The sequence below is a fragment of the Hypanus sabinus genome, chromosome 10, assembly GCF_030144855.1.
Source record: "Hypanus sabinus isolate sHypSab1 chromosome 10, sHypSab1.hap1, whole genome shotgun sequence".
NCBI lineage: Eukaryota > Metazoa > Chordata > Chondrichthyes > Myliobatiformes > Dasyatidae > Hypanus > Hypanus sabinus.
In genome coordinates this window covers 37,502,922-37,520,665 of record NC_082715.1, presented here as the reverse complement: position 1 = coordinate 37,520,665, position 17,744 = coordinate 37,502,922, and the positions used below count along the sequence as shown (strand labels likewise).

At 40.3% G+C, this 17,744-nt stretch overlaps 1 protein-coding gene across 1 annotated transcript in view; it reads right to left on the bottom strand.

Moving 5' to 3' along the window:
* The window catches only part of slc30a2 (solute carrier family 30 member 2), a 67,692-nt gene that overhangs the window by 13,751 nt on the left and 36,197 nt on the right, over positions 1–17,744 (bottom strand). Inside the window, exon 3 of the mRNA XM_059981245.1 lies at positions 17,268–17,414. Coding sequence (XP_059837228.1) covers positions 17,268–17,414 — 147 coding nt within the window. The remainder of the gene's footprint in view (positions 1–17,267; positions 17,415–17,744) is intronic.

The window sequence follows — 17,744 nt, the reverse complement described above, 5'->3', positions numbered from 1 at the left end:
GGTAGCTCTCCAGGGTTCTGACATGCACATCACTGAAACACCAGAGTAGCACGTTCCTGACGATAGCACCGTTTATCTTCCGTTTACAGTTCCAGCCCCTTCCTCCTTTTAGACAGAAGGAAATAGGTACTTCACCACCTAACCCACCCTGCCAAGTTCCAGTGCAACTGAACCCGCAGTCACCATTGATCAGTCTTCCTGAGAGTGAACCTATGGTATGGATGGTGTTCTTAGATCCTGTGCCAATCAGCTGGCAGGCATTTTTAAACCTCTCCCTGCTTCAATCTGTGGTTCCCATTTGCTTTTTCCAATTATCATTCCGGTACCTAAGAAAAGCAATATATCGAGCTTTAACAACTACCTGGTTCTGACATCTGCCCTCGTGAAGTGCGACAAGAGGCTTGTCATGGTGGGCATTGACTCCAACCTTCCAGAAAACCTCGATCTACTGATACAGGATATGGTGGATGGCATCTCCCCGCCCCTACATTCATCTCCGGACAGTGAAGATGCCTACATCAGACTACTGTTTATTGACTCAGCTCTTCTTTCAGTACCATAATTGAAGGAAAGGTTGTTGTCATAACTCAAACATCACTAAACCCCAGACCCTGGGAATCAACACATTCCTCTGGAACTGGTTCCTTGACTCTTTGACCAACAGAGCAGAACCAATAAGGTTAGGCAGCAACACCTCCCCCCATGATTGTTCTAAACACTAGTGCTCCACAAAGTTGTGTCCTCAGCCCCCTTCTCTACTGCATGGACAGATTCTGCTGTAACTCCATCTACAAGTCTGCAAGTGATAGTGGGCCGTATCTCAATTAATGATGAGTCAGACTATGAGTAGGAGATAAAAGCTTAGAAACATGCTGTCACGACAACAGCCATTCCATAAGTGTCAGCAAAAACAAAATAGCTTGTCACTGACTTCAGGAATGGGGTGTTTCTCATGCTGCTGTCTACATCAACAGGAGTTTGAGAGAGTTGAGACCCTGAAGTTCCTAGACGTGAATATCACCAATAGCCTGCCCTGGTGCGTCCATGTAGGTACCACACAAGAAAGCTCACCAACAGCTCTACTTCTTCAAGAGGCTAAACAATTCATAAAAAATTCATAAATAAAGGCTCTACAATTCAACCACCAGGGGTAAGACATGTTAAAGTGCCGGGGTTAGGACTGAGCTTAAGTTACCACTCAATGCACTTTAGTAAACTATTTAAAAGCTATTTATTAATGCTTTTTGGGAGGGTGATTTTAGATACATATCATATTTATACTGAGTTAAATACTGTATGTAATTAGTTTTGCTACAATAAGTGTATGGGACACTGGAAAAATGTTGAATTTCCCCTTGGGGATGAATAAAGTATCTATCTATCTATCTTATATCTCAACTGTTCACTTGCACTACACTTTCTCTGTACTCTGTTTTGCATAGTTAACTTTTTACATTGTTCTACCTCAATGCACCGTGCAATAATTTGATCTGCGTGAATAGTGTGCAAGACAAGCTCTTCACTATACCTCAGTACAGATGACAAAGACAAAGCAATTCCAATTTGAATTGGCCTTCTCCTGCCTAGTGTGTCTCTTTCAAAGCAGTGTTGCCATTGTCAAAGCATTGAGTTTCGGGGCTCCAGTGGGTGAGAGGCATTCAGGTCTGTCACCGTGTCGGAACTGCTCAGGTCCCAAACTTCATGTTGGAAAGAACAAGTTGCTTATGTGTGAGTTCTTTTAAAGGTGAACAATATCACACTTCAGCTACCGCATAGACTTGACAGAGTGAGATCTTAATCCCGTGACAAACTGGATTCTGCTGAAAGGTTACTGAGTACACACACTTATGGTGAAAAAGTCACTGACATAAAACACTAACTCTTTCTCCTTCAGTGACTTCTGCCTTAGTTACTAGATATTTAGAGCATTTTCTTTTTTTATTTCCAACATCTACAGTTTTTTAGCTTTAAATTATTAGAAATATACATGTTTCCTTCATCCAAGTTATATGGATAGTGAACAGCCAGTGCCCCAGCATCAATCCCTGTGACAATCCAAGTGCCACATCCTCCTGGTTGGAAAATAAACAATTTACTCCAAATCTGGTCTTTGTTAGTTAACCAAACCTTAAAACACATCAGTAATTTACCTCCACCACTGTGCATTAACACTTTAATTAATCTTTTTTGTGGAGTTTTACCAAAAGTATTATTAAAGTCCAAATACTGAAGATCTATTCTAATTGTTACAATCTTCAAAGGTTCCAACAGCTTTGTTAAGCCTGATTTCCCTTTCATAAATCCATATTGACCATGACCAGTCCTATTGTTATTTTATAAAAGTCCTTTTATTCCATTCTTGATACAAATTTTAACATCTCTCAGTCACTGATTTCCATTTACTCGCAGCTACAAACTGCTGTAAAGACTCAACAGGTCAGGCAGCATCTGAGGGCAGGAAACAAATTGTCGACATTTTGATCAAAACCTTACACCCATATTTTTTCCTCACCTTCCTTTCTTAAATAGTAAGGTTAACACATTTGGAGTTGTAATAATGTTGCTACAGGCTCCCCTGAAGAAAATGAGCATGTGTTGTATATCCAGTAACAAAGCTATCGCTCTCTCAGAGATATTTAGCTGCTGACAAGTGCCTGGTTGACACATTGTTGTAACAGTTGACTCATTAGTTCAATTCCAGCTGTGAATAAATTCAAATGAGCAGTGAAATTTGTAATAAGACTAACAGTATTCTCAGTCCCCTCTTCAAACTTGAGCTTTACAATCTTAATTTAGTGTTTTAGAGAAAAGGAATTCTCTTTCTCTTTGTGACGAAGAGTGTGAAGTTGCCATTACGAGGAAGAAGATTTTTGGGAAACTGAAAGGTCTGCAGGTAGACAAGTCACCTGGACCAGATGGTGTACAACCTAGGGTTCTGAAAGTGGTGGCTGAAGACCCTTGGCCTCGGGCTGAAATGTCGACTGCACTCTTTTCTATAGATGCTGCCTGGCCTGCTGAGTTCCTCCAGCATTTTGTGGGTGTTGCTCAGATTTCCAGCATCTGCAGATTTTCTTTATTGTGATATTTCCAAATCTGACTGCTGGCTAAGCAGCAGAGATTCAATTTGATTGGACTTAGAATTCTATGGTTCATTCTTGGTCACTTCTGAGATTTCTTTGGTTTGTCTTCCAGATTGCTTGTCTCAAGGCATTCACTACAGGTTTTAGAATGCAAGTTGTTATCACTGCAGGAAAATGTGTATTCAGATCCCGAATTTAATGAACGCATGAACATCTGTGTTATTGGTATCATACAAATGAGAGAAACCATAATGACCATTAGAAATTAGAACATTTAAGTAGTAAGTTGACTTTCCAAGATGGGGTTCAGAAGACAGGCTGCCCAAATCCAAAGCCAAATTTTAACTGGGTGTTAAGTCACAATAAGCTTTAGCAAGGATGGATCCCTAAATTAAATGCTTCAGCCCAATTTGGAAGTGGACACAGAAAAGGCTTGTCATACTAATTTTGGCCACACCACCGGGTTCAGGAACAGCTATTACCATTCAATCATCAGATTCCTGAACCAGCATGGATAATTTCACTCACCTCAACACTGAACTGATCACTGAACACAACCTATAGACCCACTTTCAAGCACTCTGCAATTCATGTTCTCAGTATTATTTATTTTTTTATATTTGCAATTTGTCTTCTTTTGCACATTTTCAGTTTTTTTTAATTGATTCTATTGTATTTCTTTATTCTATTGTGAATACCTGCAAGAAAATAAACTTGAGGGTGATATACCATTGAATTATTGAACTTTCAATATTTTCAGACAATACAAAATTTTGTTTTGAAAATGTTAAAAGCATAAATGGCACAGGAACAATACAGTGCTGTGCATTAAGAATATATCTTAATATTATTTAATGTGTTTATGGATGTTCTTACAGAAAAATGGTGTAGATTTTTAGATTTCTAGGCTGTAGTATAGCCCCCTTACAAAAATTCTAGTACGTGCCTCAATTGGAATAGTGACATTTAATGTTCCTGGATTCCTCATTCTCTACCAGTCATCCTTAAGCCTGCCTGAATGACAGAGCCAATTAATGTAGAATAACTGGTTACTGTGGGTGAGAACTTGAGAAGTCAGTCCTTACATAATTATGTAAATTTTTCTGCTACGTTCCCGAATATTGCAATTTCTTTGCCAATTCAAGATAATAATCAAATTATTTTCCATTAATTTCCATGTTTGAGATGAACTACCAGCATTTAGAAAGCAAAATGCATTAGAAAATAAATTCTGTTCCCAGATTAATTGGTTTACCTGCGCAACAAAATAACTGAATTAAAATTCCATTAATTTTGTTTTAAGATGTAATTCAAGATGATGACATTGTAATCTGCATTTTAACAAATATATGCTTATAGAAAAAGGATTACCTTTTTCTTCTTTCAAAATAATAAACTTCAGAGATCAGGACTTTGTTGAAAAAACTACCTACTGTGCATTGCCATATTACTAACAAACACTGCAGGCACATTCAGTGCGAGTGTGGAGACCTATATAAATTGACATCTCTAGCTTTCCTCGTTCATGGTGAATGCAGAGCTGGTTTACAAGAAATGTGACACTCAAAACACGATTCAAGCAGCAACTAAAAATAACGATTCAGAAAAATACATCATGTGGTCTACCAAACCATTAATTCAGTAACGTAATCTAAATGAAAATCAACAGAACTCTGAGGAGAAATATTTCACACAAATGGATAACTGACAAACTGCCTCGAGGTGAAAGGTGAGCAGTGGTATTAAGTTAATTGGGCCAAAAATCTACAGATTGCAGCAGCAGTAATTTCACAAGATCATGGCCGTGGGCAGCAGCCATTAAATCTTGCGCAATCAATGGCCATTAGTACCAACCGGAGTCTACTTTTTTCATAGCCACTCCAGAGGCGACTATTATTAAAATTCTGCAAGAATATTGTGTTAATATAAATTAACTGACTTATTTATAGAAAGTAAATGGTTATTAAACATGTGGGATCTATAAAAAGGTAATACAATGCTCTGCAATAATGGGAATAAAATTTAAATCTATTACACGGAAGGAGAAGGTGCAAGAAATTATCATCTCCAAAGTCTCCTTCAAAGTTCACCTCATTCTGAACTGGGGATGCATTAAGATTATTACAAAATCATTGGATCAAAACCCTAAAATATTCCCTAACAGTACCTATTGCACATGGGATTACAACAAAAAGACAATGAATCACCAGCATCTCAGATCATTTATAAATGAGATATACAAGTGCCCTTCCCAATAAAGACCATACGTTCTGTTCAAGATAAACTGACGTTTAAAACTAACCACTAGGTCATTCTTTAAGGCCTATTGGTACCAGTCTGTACACGATATCGGTTACCTATGACATAAAGCACATTGCAACTTTGACATTACTCTCACTGATTCCAGCATCACATGTTTCATGGCTATCTGGAGAAGACAAATGTCAGAGTTGTATACTGAACAACTGCTTACGTACTTAGATAATAAATGTATCTTGAACATTCCAACAACTGATCAGACATATGATGCTGAGTTACATCCTAAGATGTGCTGGGACATATCATCAGTGATGTAACCTGGGGTTATGGGGTGTTTCTGGTCTTTCAATATCAGACATCTTCACCCAGGTGACCCAGCCTGGGTTGTCTCCCAGCAGCACTGGTCCATTGGTCACACTTCTTTATCCATGGCTCACTCACCAGCCTTTGAAATGGTCCTGATGGCTTTTTTCTTTGCAGCCCCCTTAATGTCCCATATGTTCTGCACAGCAAACAGCAGCAAATGCTCCACACCCCACCTCATAGGCTCGCAATGTGCCCTCCACCCCGGTCTCTGGCACTGCTCTACCAGCTCCTGGTATTTGGCCTAATAATGTTCAAACACCTCCTCAATCTGGCTTCCCAAGGCACTGTCAGTTCTACCATGACCACCTGCTTTAAGGTTTCTCGCAGAATGACCCTGTCAGGCCTCAGTGATTACGATGCGGTGAAATCAGGGAACTTCAATTGCTTGCCAAGATTGGCCAGTCAGACGCTGGGGTGAGCAAACCTGCTGGTGACCTGCATTGAGGCTGTGGTTGGTCTCCAGCTTCGACAAAGGCCGTGGGCTTTCTGGATCAGCAGAGGAGCCTACAGTTGTTACTTGGGAAAATACTTTCTGCCACTGTCTTCAGCACCTGGTCATGGCTATACGAACAAGTGAGAAGTTGGGTGCACTGCTGCAAGTGACTTACCGTCTGATAACCCAAAGACGTTTGATTACCTACAAACACAACTCAGAAATGTAAGTATACTCTTTCACACGTCTAGATGAATAGAGGTCTAGCATCCCTTTGGAAGCTCACTACATCCGAGACAATGCAATCTCCTTTTTGCTCCACCTGAACATGAATTATTTCCACTACCAGCACACAGTAACTGCAGCATTTAGCCGCTGCAAAATGTATTGCTGCTATTTATCCCAGGCTACTCCAATAGCACCTAGAAAATGATCAGAAACAGAAACTGAGGAAGCTCTGCAACACATGCAAAATTGCTGGAGGAGCTCAACAGGCCAGGCAAAGAGTAAACAGTCGACGTTTCGGGCCGAGACCCTTCATCAGGACCGGAAAAAAAGATGAGAAATTAGAGCAAGAAGGCAGGGAGGAAGAAGTACAAGGTGGTTGGTGATAGGTGAAACCAGGATAGGGGGGAGGGGTGAAGTAAAGAGATGGCAAGCTAGGAGATGAAGGGCTGGAGAAGGAGGTAGCTTTCACTCATCCCCCTCTCTCATGGAAGAGGAATGCAGTGGATGCATGGAAACCCCACCACCTTCAACTTTCCCAGGACCTCTCGCACATCAGCCCAAACATGCCCCTGGGCACGAATTATACCCCTACACCATTGAGTGAAATTAAAGAACAGGAGATGCCTGGTTAATTTTTAATTCCTTAACAACATTTAATCTTTTAAACTTCAGCTAATCTAAAACAGATTACGTGGCCGTTTTCATATTACATATGTGGGTTCTCTCCTGTAATACCATTTATTCATAGCTTGTGGGTGTACATAAATTGGCCATTGAGAACATTTCAAAAACACTTCATTGACTGTAAAGCCTTTGAAACATCCTGAAAGAGACACAGAAGCATGCACAAAAGCACAACTCTGCTGTATATATTTAGAAAAGACAACTTTGTCCTATAACACACCACATTTAGAAATTAACTCCGACAGTGTCGATATAGTGTTATATATTAACTTAGATTTGGTTTTACATTTTATTACATGATGTATTTGTATTTATCTGTGTGACCCATAAAAAGTTCAAATGTGGCAACTAAAGTTAAAATATATCTCATCATCTGTAATAGTGTCTTCAATAAAATCTTTAGCCAAAATGTTTGACCAAAGGTGATTTTCTAAACCTATTGGCCTGCATTTTCTTGGTGTTTTGATGGTCAACCTTCATTGCATGCTACAGTTTCTGCCCACCAATGCCAGCCTAGAGCTTCGGCAGGAATGGAAAGGCACGACTCAAAGTGATAACTGTAAGAGCACCAGTTAAGACTTAGGGCAATTTAAATATTTTTGAAATGATAGTTTACTTAACCAATTGTAGTTATTTGGTAGTATTTATTAATGTTTTAGTTTGTGTTTATTTTTATAATTATCTATATTGTTCTTTTGTTTGGGTTCAATTGGATATTCAGAAACATTTAAAATTTATCACAGAACTGACAGGCAGCTGTTTCATTTAGAATTTCCATCTGCTTTCCTGATGTAATGTTTTATATATGTGTAAGGCTCCGTATAGGTTAACTACAATGAATTTGCAAAACATAGAAACATAGAAAACCTACAGCACAAAACAGGCCCTTCGGCCCACAAAACTGTGCCGATAGCCCTCTATTTTCCTAAGCTCCATGTACCTATCCTGGAGTATTTTAAAAGATCCTATCGATTCCGCCCGCACCACCGCTGCTGGCTGACCATTCCACGCACTCACCACTCTCTGCATAAAAAACTTATCCCTGACATCTCTTCTGTACCTACTTCCAAGCACCTTAAAACCATGCCCTCTCATGCTAGCCATTTCAGCCCTTGAAAAAGCCTCTGACTATCCACTCATTATCTTGAACACCTCTATCAGGTCACCTCTCATCCTCCGTCACTCCAAGGAGAAAAGGCGGAGTTCATTCAGCCTATTCTCATACGGCATGCTCCCCAATCCAGGCAGCATCCTTGTAAATCTCCTCCGCACCCTTTCTATGGTTTCCATATCCTCCTTGTAGTGAGGCGATCAAAACTGAGCACAGTATTCCAAGTGGGTCCTATATAGCTGCAACATTACCTCTCAGCTCTTAAACTCAATTCCACGATTGATGAAGGCCAATTCACCATATGCCCTCTTAACCACAGGGTCAACCTGCGCAGCTGCTTTGAGTGTCCTGTGGAATCGGATCCCAAGATCCCTCTGATCCTCCACACTGACAACAGTCTTACCATTAATGCAATATTCTGCCATCATATTTGACCTACCAAAATGAACCACCTCACACTTATCTGAGTTGAACTCCATCTGCCACTTCTCAGCCCAGTTTTGCATCCTATCAATGTCCTGCTGTAATCTCTGACAACCCTCCACACTATCCCCAACACCTCCAACCTTTGTGTCATCAGCAAATTTACTAACCATCTTCACAACGCTATCTTGTATCCTGAATCACCACCTAGAACCTAACCCTTTAATTGCTTTGTTCTGCTTTTTGGGTGAGACAGATTTACATCTGAGTTTGACCAAGTGTCGAATATTATCTTTTGCTTCTCTCCTGGCTAGACGTTTAATCCTCCTTAGATGGAGAGATGTTGCCCCGCCCACGCATGCTCAATGGCTTAAAGATATTATGGCCTGCTTAGACCTTGAAAAAATTCATTATTCAGTTCTTAATTCGGATTCAAAGTTCCATAAGGCCTGGGGACCTTTTATTGAGTACTTTCATAACCTTCCTCTTAACTAAGGTTTTTTTTTCGGTCCCTTGCTTTCAGCTCCTTTTTTTTTGGTAGTAGGCATTAATATCTTCTGTTGCTAAGTGTATTTACAGTTTTGGGGGTTTGAATGTCCTGATTTATATTCTCTATATTGTGTTGTGGTTGGTCTGGAGTTCTTTTTTGTTGGGGGGCTTGGGGAGGATACTAATTTTACATGTCTTCAATTTGGGTGCTTTCTCAATTATCTTCTTTTGTATTATATTATTATTGTATGTTTATTTTTGCACTGTATTAATGTTCTTCATTTTGATCTGGGGGTTTTTTTTATCTGTAGCGATGTAGAAAGTGTATAAAAAAACTAATAAAAAAAATTTACTAACCCATCCCTCCACTTCCTCATCCAGGTCATTTATAAAAATCACAAAGAGTTAGGGTCCCAGAACAGATCCCTGAGGCACCCCACTGGTCATAGACCTCCATGCAGAATATGACCCGTCTACAACCACTCTTTGCCTTCTGTGGGCAAGCCAGTTCTGCATCCACAAAGCAATGTCCCCTTGGATCCCATGTCTCCTTACTTTCGCAATAAGCCTCCCATGGGGTATCTTATCAAATGCCTTGCTGAAATCCATATAAACTACATCTACTTCTCTTCCTTCATCAATGTGTTTAGTCACATTCTCAAAAAATTCGATCAGGCTCGTAAGGCACAACTTGCCTTTGACAAAGTCATGCTGACTATTCCTAATCATATTATGCCTCTTCAAGTGTTCATAAATCCTGCCTCTCAGCATCTTCTCCATCAATTTACCAACCACTGAAGTAGCCTCACTGGTCTATAATTTCCTGGGCTATCTCTACTCCCTTTCTTGAATAAGGGAACAACATCCACAGCCCTCCAATCCTCTGACAACTTCATATTTACCTTTTAGATCAGAAGCTCTCAAGTTTTGGCCTATAACTTTAAGGAACAGGTATTAGCGGAAAATATGATCATAAATATTAGACTGAGATTTTTCAGTAGAGAATAGGAGTATTGTGATTTTACGACATGGATCAGCATGTGGAATTAATTATGACATTGTAGCCATTAATGAGAATTGATTGCGAGAGGGGCAGGACTGGCAGCTCAGTCTTCCAGGATTCCGATGTTTTAGATGTAATAGAATCGGAGGGATTTAAAGAAGAGGGGTTAAAGGGGATGGGGTATCATTACTAGTCAGGGAAAATTTCACAGCAGTGCTCAGTCAGGACAGACTGAAGAGCTCTTCCTGTGAGGCTTCATGGGGAATAAAAAAGGTATGACCACATTAATGGGATTATATCATAGACCACCTGACAGAACACAAGATTTAGAGGAGCTGATTTGTAGAGATGGAATGCTGTTGCAAGAAACATAAGGTTGTGATAGTAGGTGATTTTAAATAGTTCACATTTTGACTGAGACTCCCAGACTGTAAAAGGGCTGGATGGGAAAGAGTTTGTCAAATGTGTTCAGGAAAGTTTCCTTAACAATGACATAGAAGTCTCAACTTGAGAGAGTGTGATATGAGATCTCCTATTAGGGAATGAGACAGGGCAGGTGACAGAAGTTGGTGTAGGTTGCATCTACTGATCATAATGTCATTAGTTTCAAGGTAAATATGAAACAGATAGGTCTGGTCCTCAGATTAAGATTCTAAATTGGAGAGAGGCCAATTTTGATGTTAATGGAAAGAATCCAGCAAATGTAGATTGAGAGAGGTTGTCTTCTGGCAAAGGTGTACTTGGTGAATGGGAGGCCTTCAGAAGTGAAATTTTCAAGATACAGAGTTTGTATGTTCCTGTCAGGATAAAAGGCAAAGATAATAGGTTTTTGAGAGATATTGAGTTAAAATACTGTTACTTGGTTTTCGAGGGATATTGAGGCCCTGGCTAAGAAAAAGGATGGAGGTGCTTAACAAGTATAGGCAGGTAGGAACAAATGAGGTACCTGAAGTGTATAAGAAATGCAAGAGAACATTTAAGAAGGAAATCAGAGGGGCTAAAAGAAGGCCAAGGTTTCTCTAGCAGATAAAGTGAAATAGAATCCTAATGGCATCTACAGATATATTGTGAGCAAAAGGATAGCAAGGAACAAAGTTGGTCCTCTGGAGGATCAAAGTGGAGCCAAAAGAGATGGAGATCTTAAATGGATTTTATCTGCATCGATATTTATTCTGGAGATGAACACTAAGGCTACTGGGGAGAGCTTAAACTAGAATTGTTGGGCAGTTGGGAGCCAAACTGAAGAGACTGGGGAAGAGGAGGTTGGCTCACAAATAGAAAAAGCTTGGAGACAGTGCGAGAGGGAGGATAGGCAGGTGATAGAGAAGGGACGCACTCAGACCGAAGGCTTGAGATGTGTCTATTTAATGCAGAGTGTTGTGAACAAAGCGGATGATGTTAGAGCATAGGTGTCAAACTCAAGGCCCGCTAGCCATATCCGGCCCGGCGTACAATTATATCCGGCCCGCGAGATCATTTTAGATTGATATATTATTTTAATTATTAATGGCCCGGCGATATGAAGCCTATGATTGTAAGTTAATACCAATCATAAAAATAATGCTTGCTCAGCAATCTTCTTCATAAGAAAAGGAATTTGTGAAGTGAAACACTTTGTAGTTATAGCAGAGACTGAGACACATGAGAACAGGCTGAAAAAACAGAGGCAATAAAAGCTGCATTCGCACACGCCCGACTGATCCGGCCCGCATGAAGCTGCATTTTGCCCAATCCGGCCCGTGACCTAAAATGAGTTTGACACCCCTGTGTTAGAGCATGGATCAGTACTTGGAGACATGATGTGGTACTTGGATGGCTCAGGGACAGGAATGGTTACTTCAAGTGCCGGGTTTTAGATGTTTCAGAAAGGACAGGGAGGGAGGTAAAAGAGGTGGGGGTGTGGCACAGTTGATCAGAGATAGTGTCACAACTGCAGAAAAGGTGGACGCCATGGAGGGATTGTCTATGGAGTCTCTGTGGGTGGATGTTAGAAACAGGAAGGGGTTAATAACTTTACTGGGTGTTCTTTATAGGCCGCCTAATAGTAACAGGGATATCAAGGAGCAAATAGGGAAACAGATCCTGGAAAGACGTAATAATAACAGAGTTGCCGTGATGGGAGATTTTAATTTCCGAAATATCGATTGGCATCTCCCTAGAGCAAGGGGCTTAGATGGGGTGGAGTTTGTTAGGTGTGTTCAGGAAGGTTTCTTGACACAGTATGTAGATAAGCCTACAAGAGGAGAGGCTGTACTTGATTTGGTATTGGGAAATGAACCTGGTCAGGTGTCAGATCTCTCAGTGGGAGAGCATTTTGGAGATAGTGATCATAATTCTATCTCCTTTACAACAGCATTGGAGAGAGATAGGAACAGACAAGTTAGAAAAGCGTTTAATTGGAGTAAGGGGAATTATGAGGCTATCAGGCAGGAAAATGGAGGCTTAAATTGAAAACAGATGTTCTCAGGGAAAAGTACAGAAGAAATGTAGCAAATACTCGGGGATATTTGTGTAGAGCTCTGCATAGGTATGTTATGGTAGGGTACAGGAACCGTAGTGTACAAAGGCTGTAATAAGTCTAGTCAAGAAGAAAAGAAAAGCTTGCAAAAGGTTCAGAGAGCTAGGTAATGTTAGAGATCTAGAAGATTATAAGGTTACTAGGAAGGAGCTTAAGAAGGAAATTAGGAGAGCCAGAAGGGGTCATGAGAAGGCCTTGGCAAGCAGAATTAAGGAAAAACCCAAGGCATTCTACAAGTATGTGAAGAGCAACAGGATAAGACGTGTTATCAAACGTGACAGTGGGAAAGTGTGTATGGAACCGGAGGAAATAGCAGAGGTGTAATGAATACTTAACTTCAGTATTCACTTTGGAAAAGGACGTTAGTGATTATAGGGATGACTTGCAGCAGACTGAAAAGCTTGAGCATGTAGATATTAAGAAAGAGGATGTGCTGGAGCTTTTGGAAAGCATCAAGTTGGATAAGTTGCTGGGACCAGATGAGATGTACCCCAGGCTACTGTGGGAGGCAAGGGAGGAGATTGCTGAGCCTCAGGTGGTGATCTTTGCATCATCAATGGGGACAGGAGAGGTTCTCGAGGATTGGAGGGTTGCGGATGTTGTTCCTTTATTCAAGAACGGGAGTAGAGATAGTCCAGGAAATCATATACCAGTGAGTCTTACGTCAGTGGTTGGTAAATTGATGGAGAAGATCCTGAGAGGCAGGATTTATAAGCATTTGGAGAGGTATAATATGATTAGGAGTAGTCAGCATGGCTTTGTAAAGGGCAGGTCGTGCCTTACGAGCCTGATTGAGGATGTGACTAAACACACCGATGAAGGAAGAGCAGTAGATGTAGTGTATATGGATTTCAGCAATGCATTTGATAAGGTACCCCATGCAAGGCTTATTGAGAAAGTAAGGAGACATGGGATCCAAGCGGACATTGCTTTGTGGATCCAGAACTGGTTTGCCTACAGAAGGCAAAGAGTGGTTGTCAACAGGTCATATTCTGCATGGAGGTCGGTCACCAGTGGAGTGCCTCAGGGATCTGTTCTGGGACCCTTACTCTTCATGATTTTTATAAATAACCTGGATGAGGAAGTGGAGGGTTGGGTTAGTAAGTTTGCTGATGAGACAAAGGTTGGAGGTGTTGTGGATAGTGTGGAGGGCTGTCAGAGTTTACAGCAAGACATGTAAAGCATGCAAAACTGGGCTGAGAAGTGGCAGATGGAGTTCAACCCAGTTAAGTGTGAGGTGGTTCTTTTTGGTAGGTCAAATATGATGGCAGAATATAGTATTAATGGTAAAACTCTTGGCAGTGTGGAGGGATATTGGAGTCCAAGTCCATAGGACGCTCAAAGAATCTGCGCAGGTTGACTCTGTGGTTAAGAAGGCATATGGTGTATTGGCCTTCATCAATTGTGGAACTGAATTTAGGAGCCAAGAGATAATGTTGCAGCTATATAGGACCCTGGTCTGACCCCACTTGGAGTACTGTGCTCAGTTCTGGTCGCCTCACTACAGGAAGGATGTGGAAGCCATAGAAAGGGTGCAGAGGAGATTTACAAGGATGTTACCTGGATTGGGGAGCATGCCTTATGAGAATAGGTTGTGTGAACTCAGCCGTTTCTCCTTGGAGCGAAGGATGATGAGAGGTGACCTGATAAAGGTGTACAAGATGATGAGAGGCATTGATTGTGTGGATCGTCAGAAGCTTTTTCCCAGGGCTGGAATGGTTGCCAGAAGAGGACACAGGTGCTGGGGAGTAGGTACAGAGGAGATGTCAGGGGTAAGTTTTTTTTACATAGAGAGTGGTGAGTGCATGGAATGGGCTGCCGGCAACGGTAGTGGAGGCGGATACGATAAGGTTTTTAAGAGGCTTTTAGATAAGTACATGGAGCTTTGTAAAATGGAGGGCTATAGGTAAGCCTGGTAATTTCTAAGGTAAGGACATGTTCAGCACAACTTTGTGGGCTGAAAGGCCTTTATTGTGCTGTAGGTTTTCATTTTCCATTTTCATTTTTAGAATCTTTTTATCGATAATCTTCTACAGCTATAAAATGATACAAAACTTCAACAAGTTGATATATATACAAATAATAAAGCTGAAAAATATTTATCAAAAAAGAATAATATATGATCATGAAAAAAATATTTTTTATAAAGAAAAGAAGGATAAAAGAGAATCCCAACTTACTAAAAAAAAAAAGAAACCCCACTAACTACAAGAAAAAGAAAAAAGAAAAAGAAACCATTAGGAATCAACTCCCGGAGCAATACGACTTACCATCATCTATATATATATATAAAAAAGAACCATCAACCGCCAATTCATGTTTATATAAAATAAAATTGGAAGGAAACCATATAAAATAATTCAAATTAAATGATAATATTTAGCAAAAGAAACCCATCTTCTCTCAAAATCAAATCGAGGATCAAAAGTTCTACTTCTGATGTTTTCCAAACTAAGACATAACATTACTTGAGAAAACCATTGAATCAATGTAGGGACAGAGGTATCTTTCAATTTTAATAAAATAGCCCTTCTTGCCAAAATGCAACAAATGCAATTACATGTTGATCTGAAGATGAAATACCCTGAATATGATGTGGAACTATTCCAAATAGAAAGTTAATGTATTAGGTGTAGGTTTTCTATGTTTCTATGAGTTCATAGATGTGAGACAATGAAGCATTAAAGTCATGGACCCTAACAGATTGCAGAGAAGGAGGTGTTTTAGGGTGGATAATCCCCAGTGCCTGACAATATGTTTCTTCTGACCCTTTGTGAGGCTAGTGCAGAAATTGTATTGGCCCTAGCAGAGATACTTAAAGCATCCTTAGCCACGAGTGAGGTGCTGAAGGACTGGAAGGTAGCTAATATTGTTCCATTGGTTAAGAAAGGCTCTAAGAATAAGGCAGGAAATTACAAGCTAGTGAGCCTGACATCAGTAATGGGAAAGTTATTGGAAGGTATTCTAAGGGACCAGGTATATGAGTATTTGAATAGACAGAAACTGATTAGGGATAGTCAAGATGACTTTGTGCGTTGTAAGTCATGACTAATCAATCATATAGAGTTTTTCAAGGAAGTTACCTGGAAAGCTGATGAATACAATGCAGTGGATGTTGTCTACTGGACTTTAGCAAGGCCTTTGACAAGGTCCCACATGGGATATTGGTCAAGAAGGCTCAGCTGCTTGGCATTCAAGATGAGGTAGTAAGTTGGATTGTACGTTGGCTTCACAGAGGAAAACAGAGAATGGTAGTAGATGGTTGCACCTCTAACTGGAAGCATGTGACTAGTGATATGCCACAGGGATTGGTGCTGGGTCTGTTGTTGTTGGTCACCTATATCAATAACCTGGAATATAATGTCGTAACCTGGGTCAGCAAATTTGCCAATGACCACCAAGATTGGGGATATAGTGGACAGCAAGGAAGACTATCAAAGCTTGCAGTAGGATCTGGACCAGCTAAAAAAAAATGGGCTGATAAACAGCAGATAGTGTTTAAGGCAGACAAATGAGAGGTGTTGCACTTTGGGAAGACCAACCAGGGTAGGTCATACATGGTAAGCGGTAGGGCACAGAGGAGTGTGGCAGAAGAGAGGGACCTGGGAATACACAAACATAATTCTTTGAAAGTGGCATCACAGGTAGATAGGGTCACAAAGAAAGCTTTTGGCACACTGGCCTTCATAAATCAATGTATTGAGTACAGAAGTTGGGATGTTATGTTGTAATTATTTAAAACATTGACAAGGCCAAATCTTGAGTGTTGTGTCACCTATCTACTGGAAATATATAAATAAGACTGAAAGAACGCAAAGAAAATTTATAAGGATGTCGCCAGGACTTGAGGACCAGAGTTATTGGGAATGATTGAACAGATTACAACTTTATTTCCTTGAAAGTAGAAAATTGTGGGGAGATTTGATAGGGGTATACAAAATTTTGAGCAGTATAGATAGGGCAAATGCAAGCAACCTTTTTCCACTGAGGTTGGGTGAGACAGCTAGAGGTCAGCTAGAGCTTAAGGGTAAAAGGTAAAATGTTTATGGGGAACATGGAGGGGAACTTCTTTACTCAGAGGAGATGAGAGTGTGGAACGAGCTGCCAGCATAAGTGGTAGATACGGGGTCGATTTCAACATCTATGAGAAATTTGGATTGGTACATGGATGGAAGGTGTAGGGGGAGATTGTGGTCTGGGTGCAGGTTGTTACCTGGAAAGTTGATAAATACAATGCAGTGTATGTTGTCTACATGGACTTTAACAAGGCCTTTGTCAAGGTCCTGCATGGGATATCAGTCAAGAAGGCTCAGCCGCTTGGCATTCGAGATGAGGTAGTAAATTGGATTGGACGTTGGATTGGTCGATGGTACTAGATTAATGATTTGGCATGGACTAGGAGGGCCATAGAGCCTGGTTCTGTGCTGTATTGTTGTATGATTCTATGACTCTAATAAATGGATTCAATAAACACTGTCAAAGCAGAGAGCATACTTTGAGGAACTAACTGCATAAAGAAAAGCAATGCAGTCATTATGCAAGTATTTAACAAGCTTAAGTAGTAATATAATTATCAAACCTGATCTTTGTTCTTCCATTGTATTACTTACCTATTTTAAGATTCCATAAATATCTACCAAATTCATATATACAGTGAAGAAAAATTCTCCTACCTGACCTATGCCAACCAAAGTTCATAGTTTTTGTTGCTGGTCGTGTAGAAATCCAAAGAGAAAAAAGGCTAACCAGCATGCTGCCAAAATCTGTCAGTAAGTGAGCTGCATCAGTCATGATGGCTAAACTGTGAGCAAAGTAGCCTCCTGAAAGAGAAGTACACAAGGCAAATTGGTTACTCATATCATTTAGGAAGCCACATACAAGCCAGGATTAATGTGGCATCCATTAAATAAGACTCTGTCTCTGTTATATCATGGACTTGGAGAGGGAGTTGCATAACCATCTGCAAATCGGTTAAATCTGAATATTGATGGTGCTAAAAGCTTCAAGTCATGTGACCGTTGGAAGATATTACCCTAATTACTGCAATTGCCAGAAATCTGAAATAAAAGCAAAAGAAAATGCTCTAAGTATTCAGAAAGTCAGGCAGCATATGCAGGGAATGACGCTGAGGTAATCTTTCAAGTGTAAAA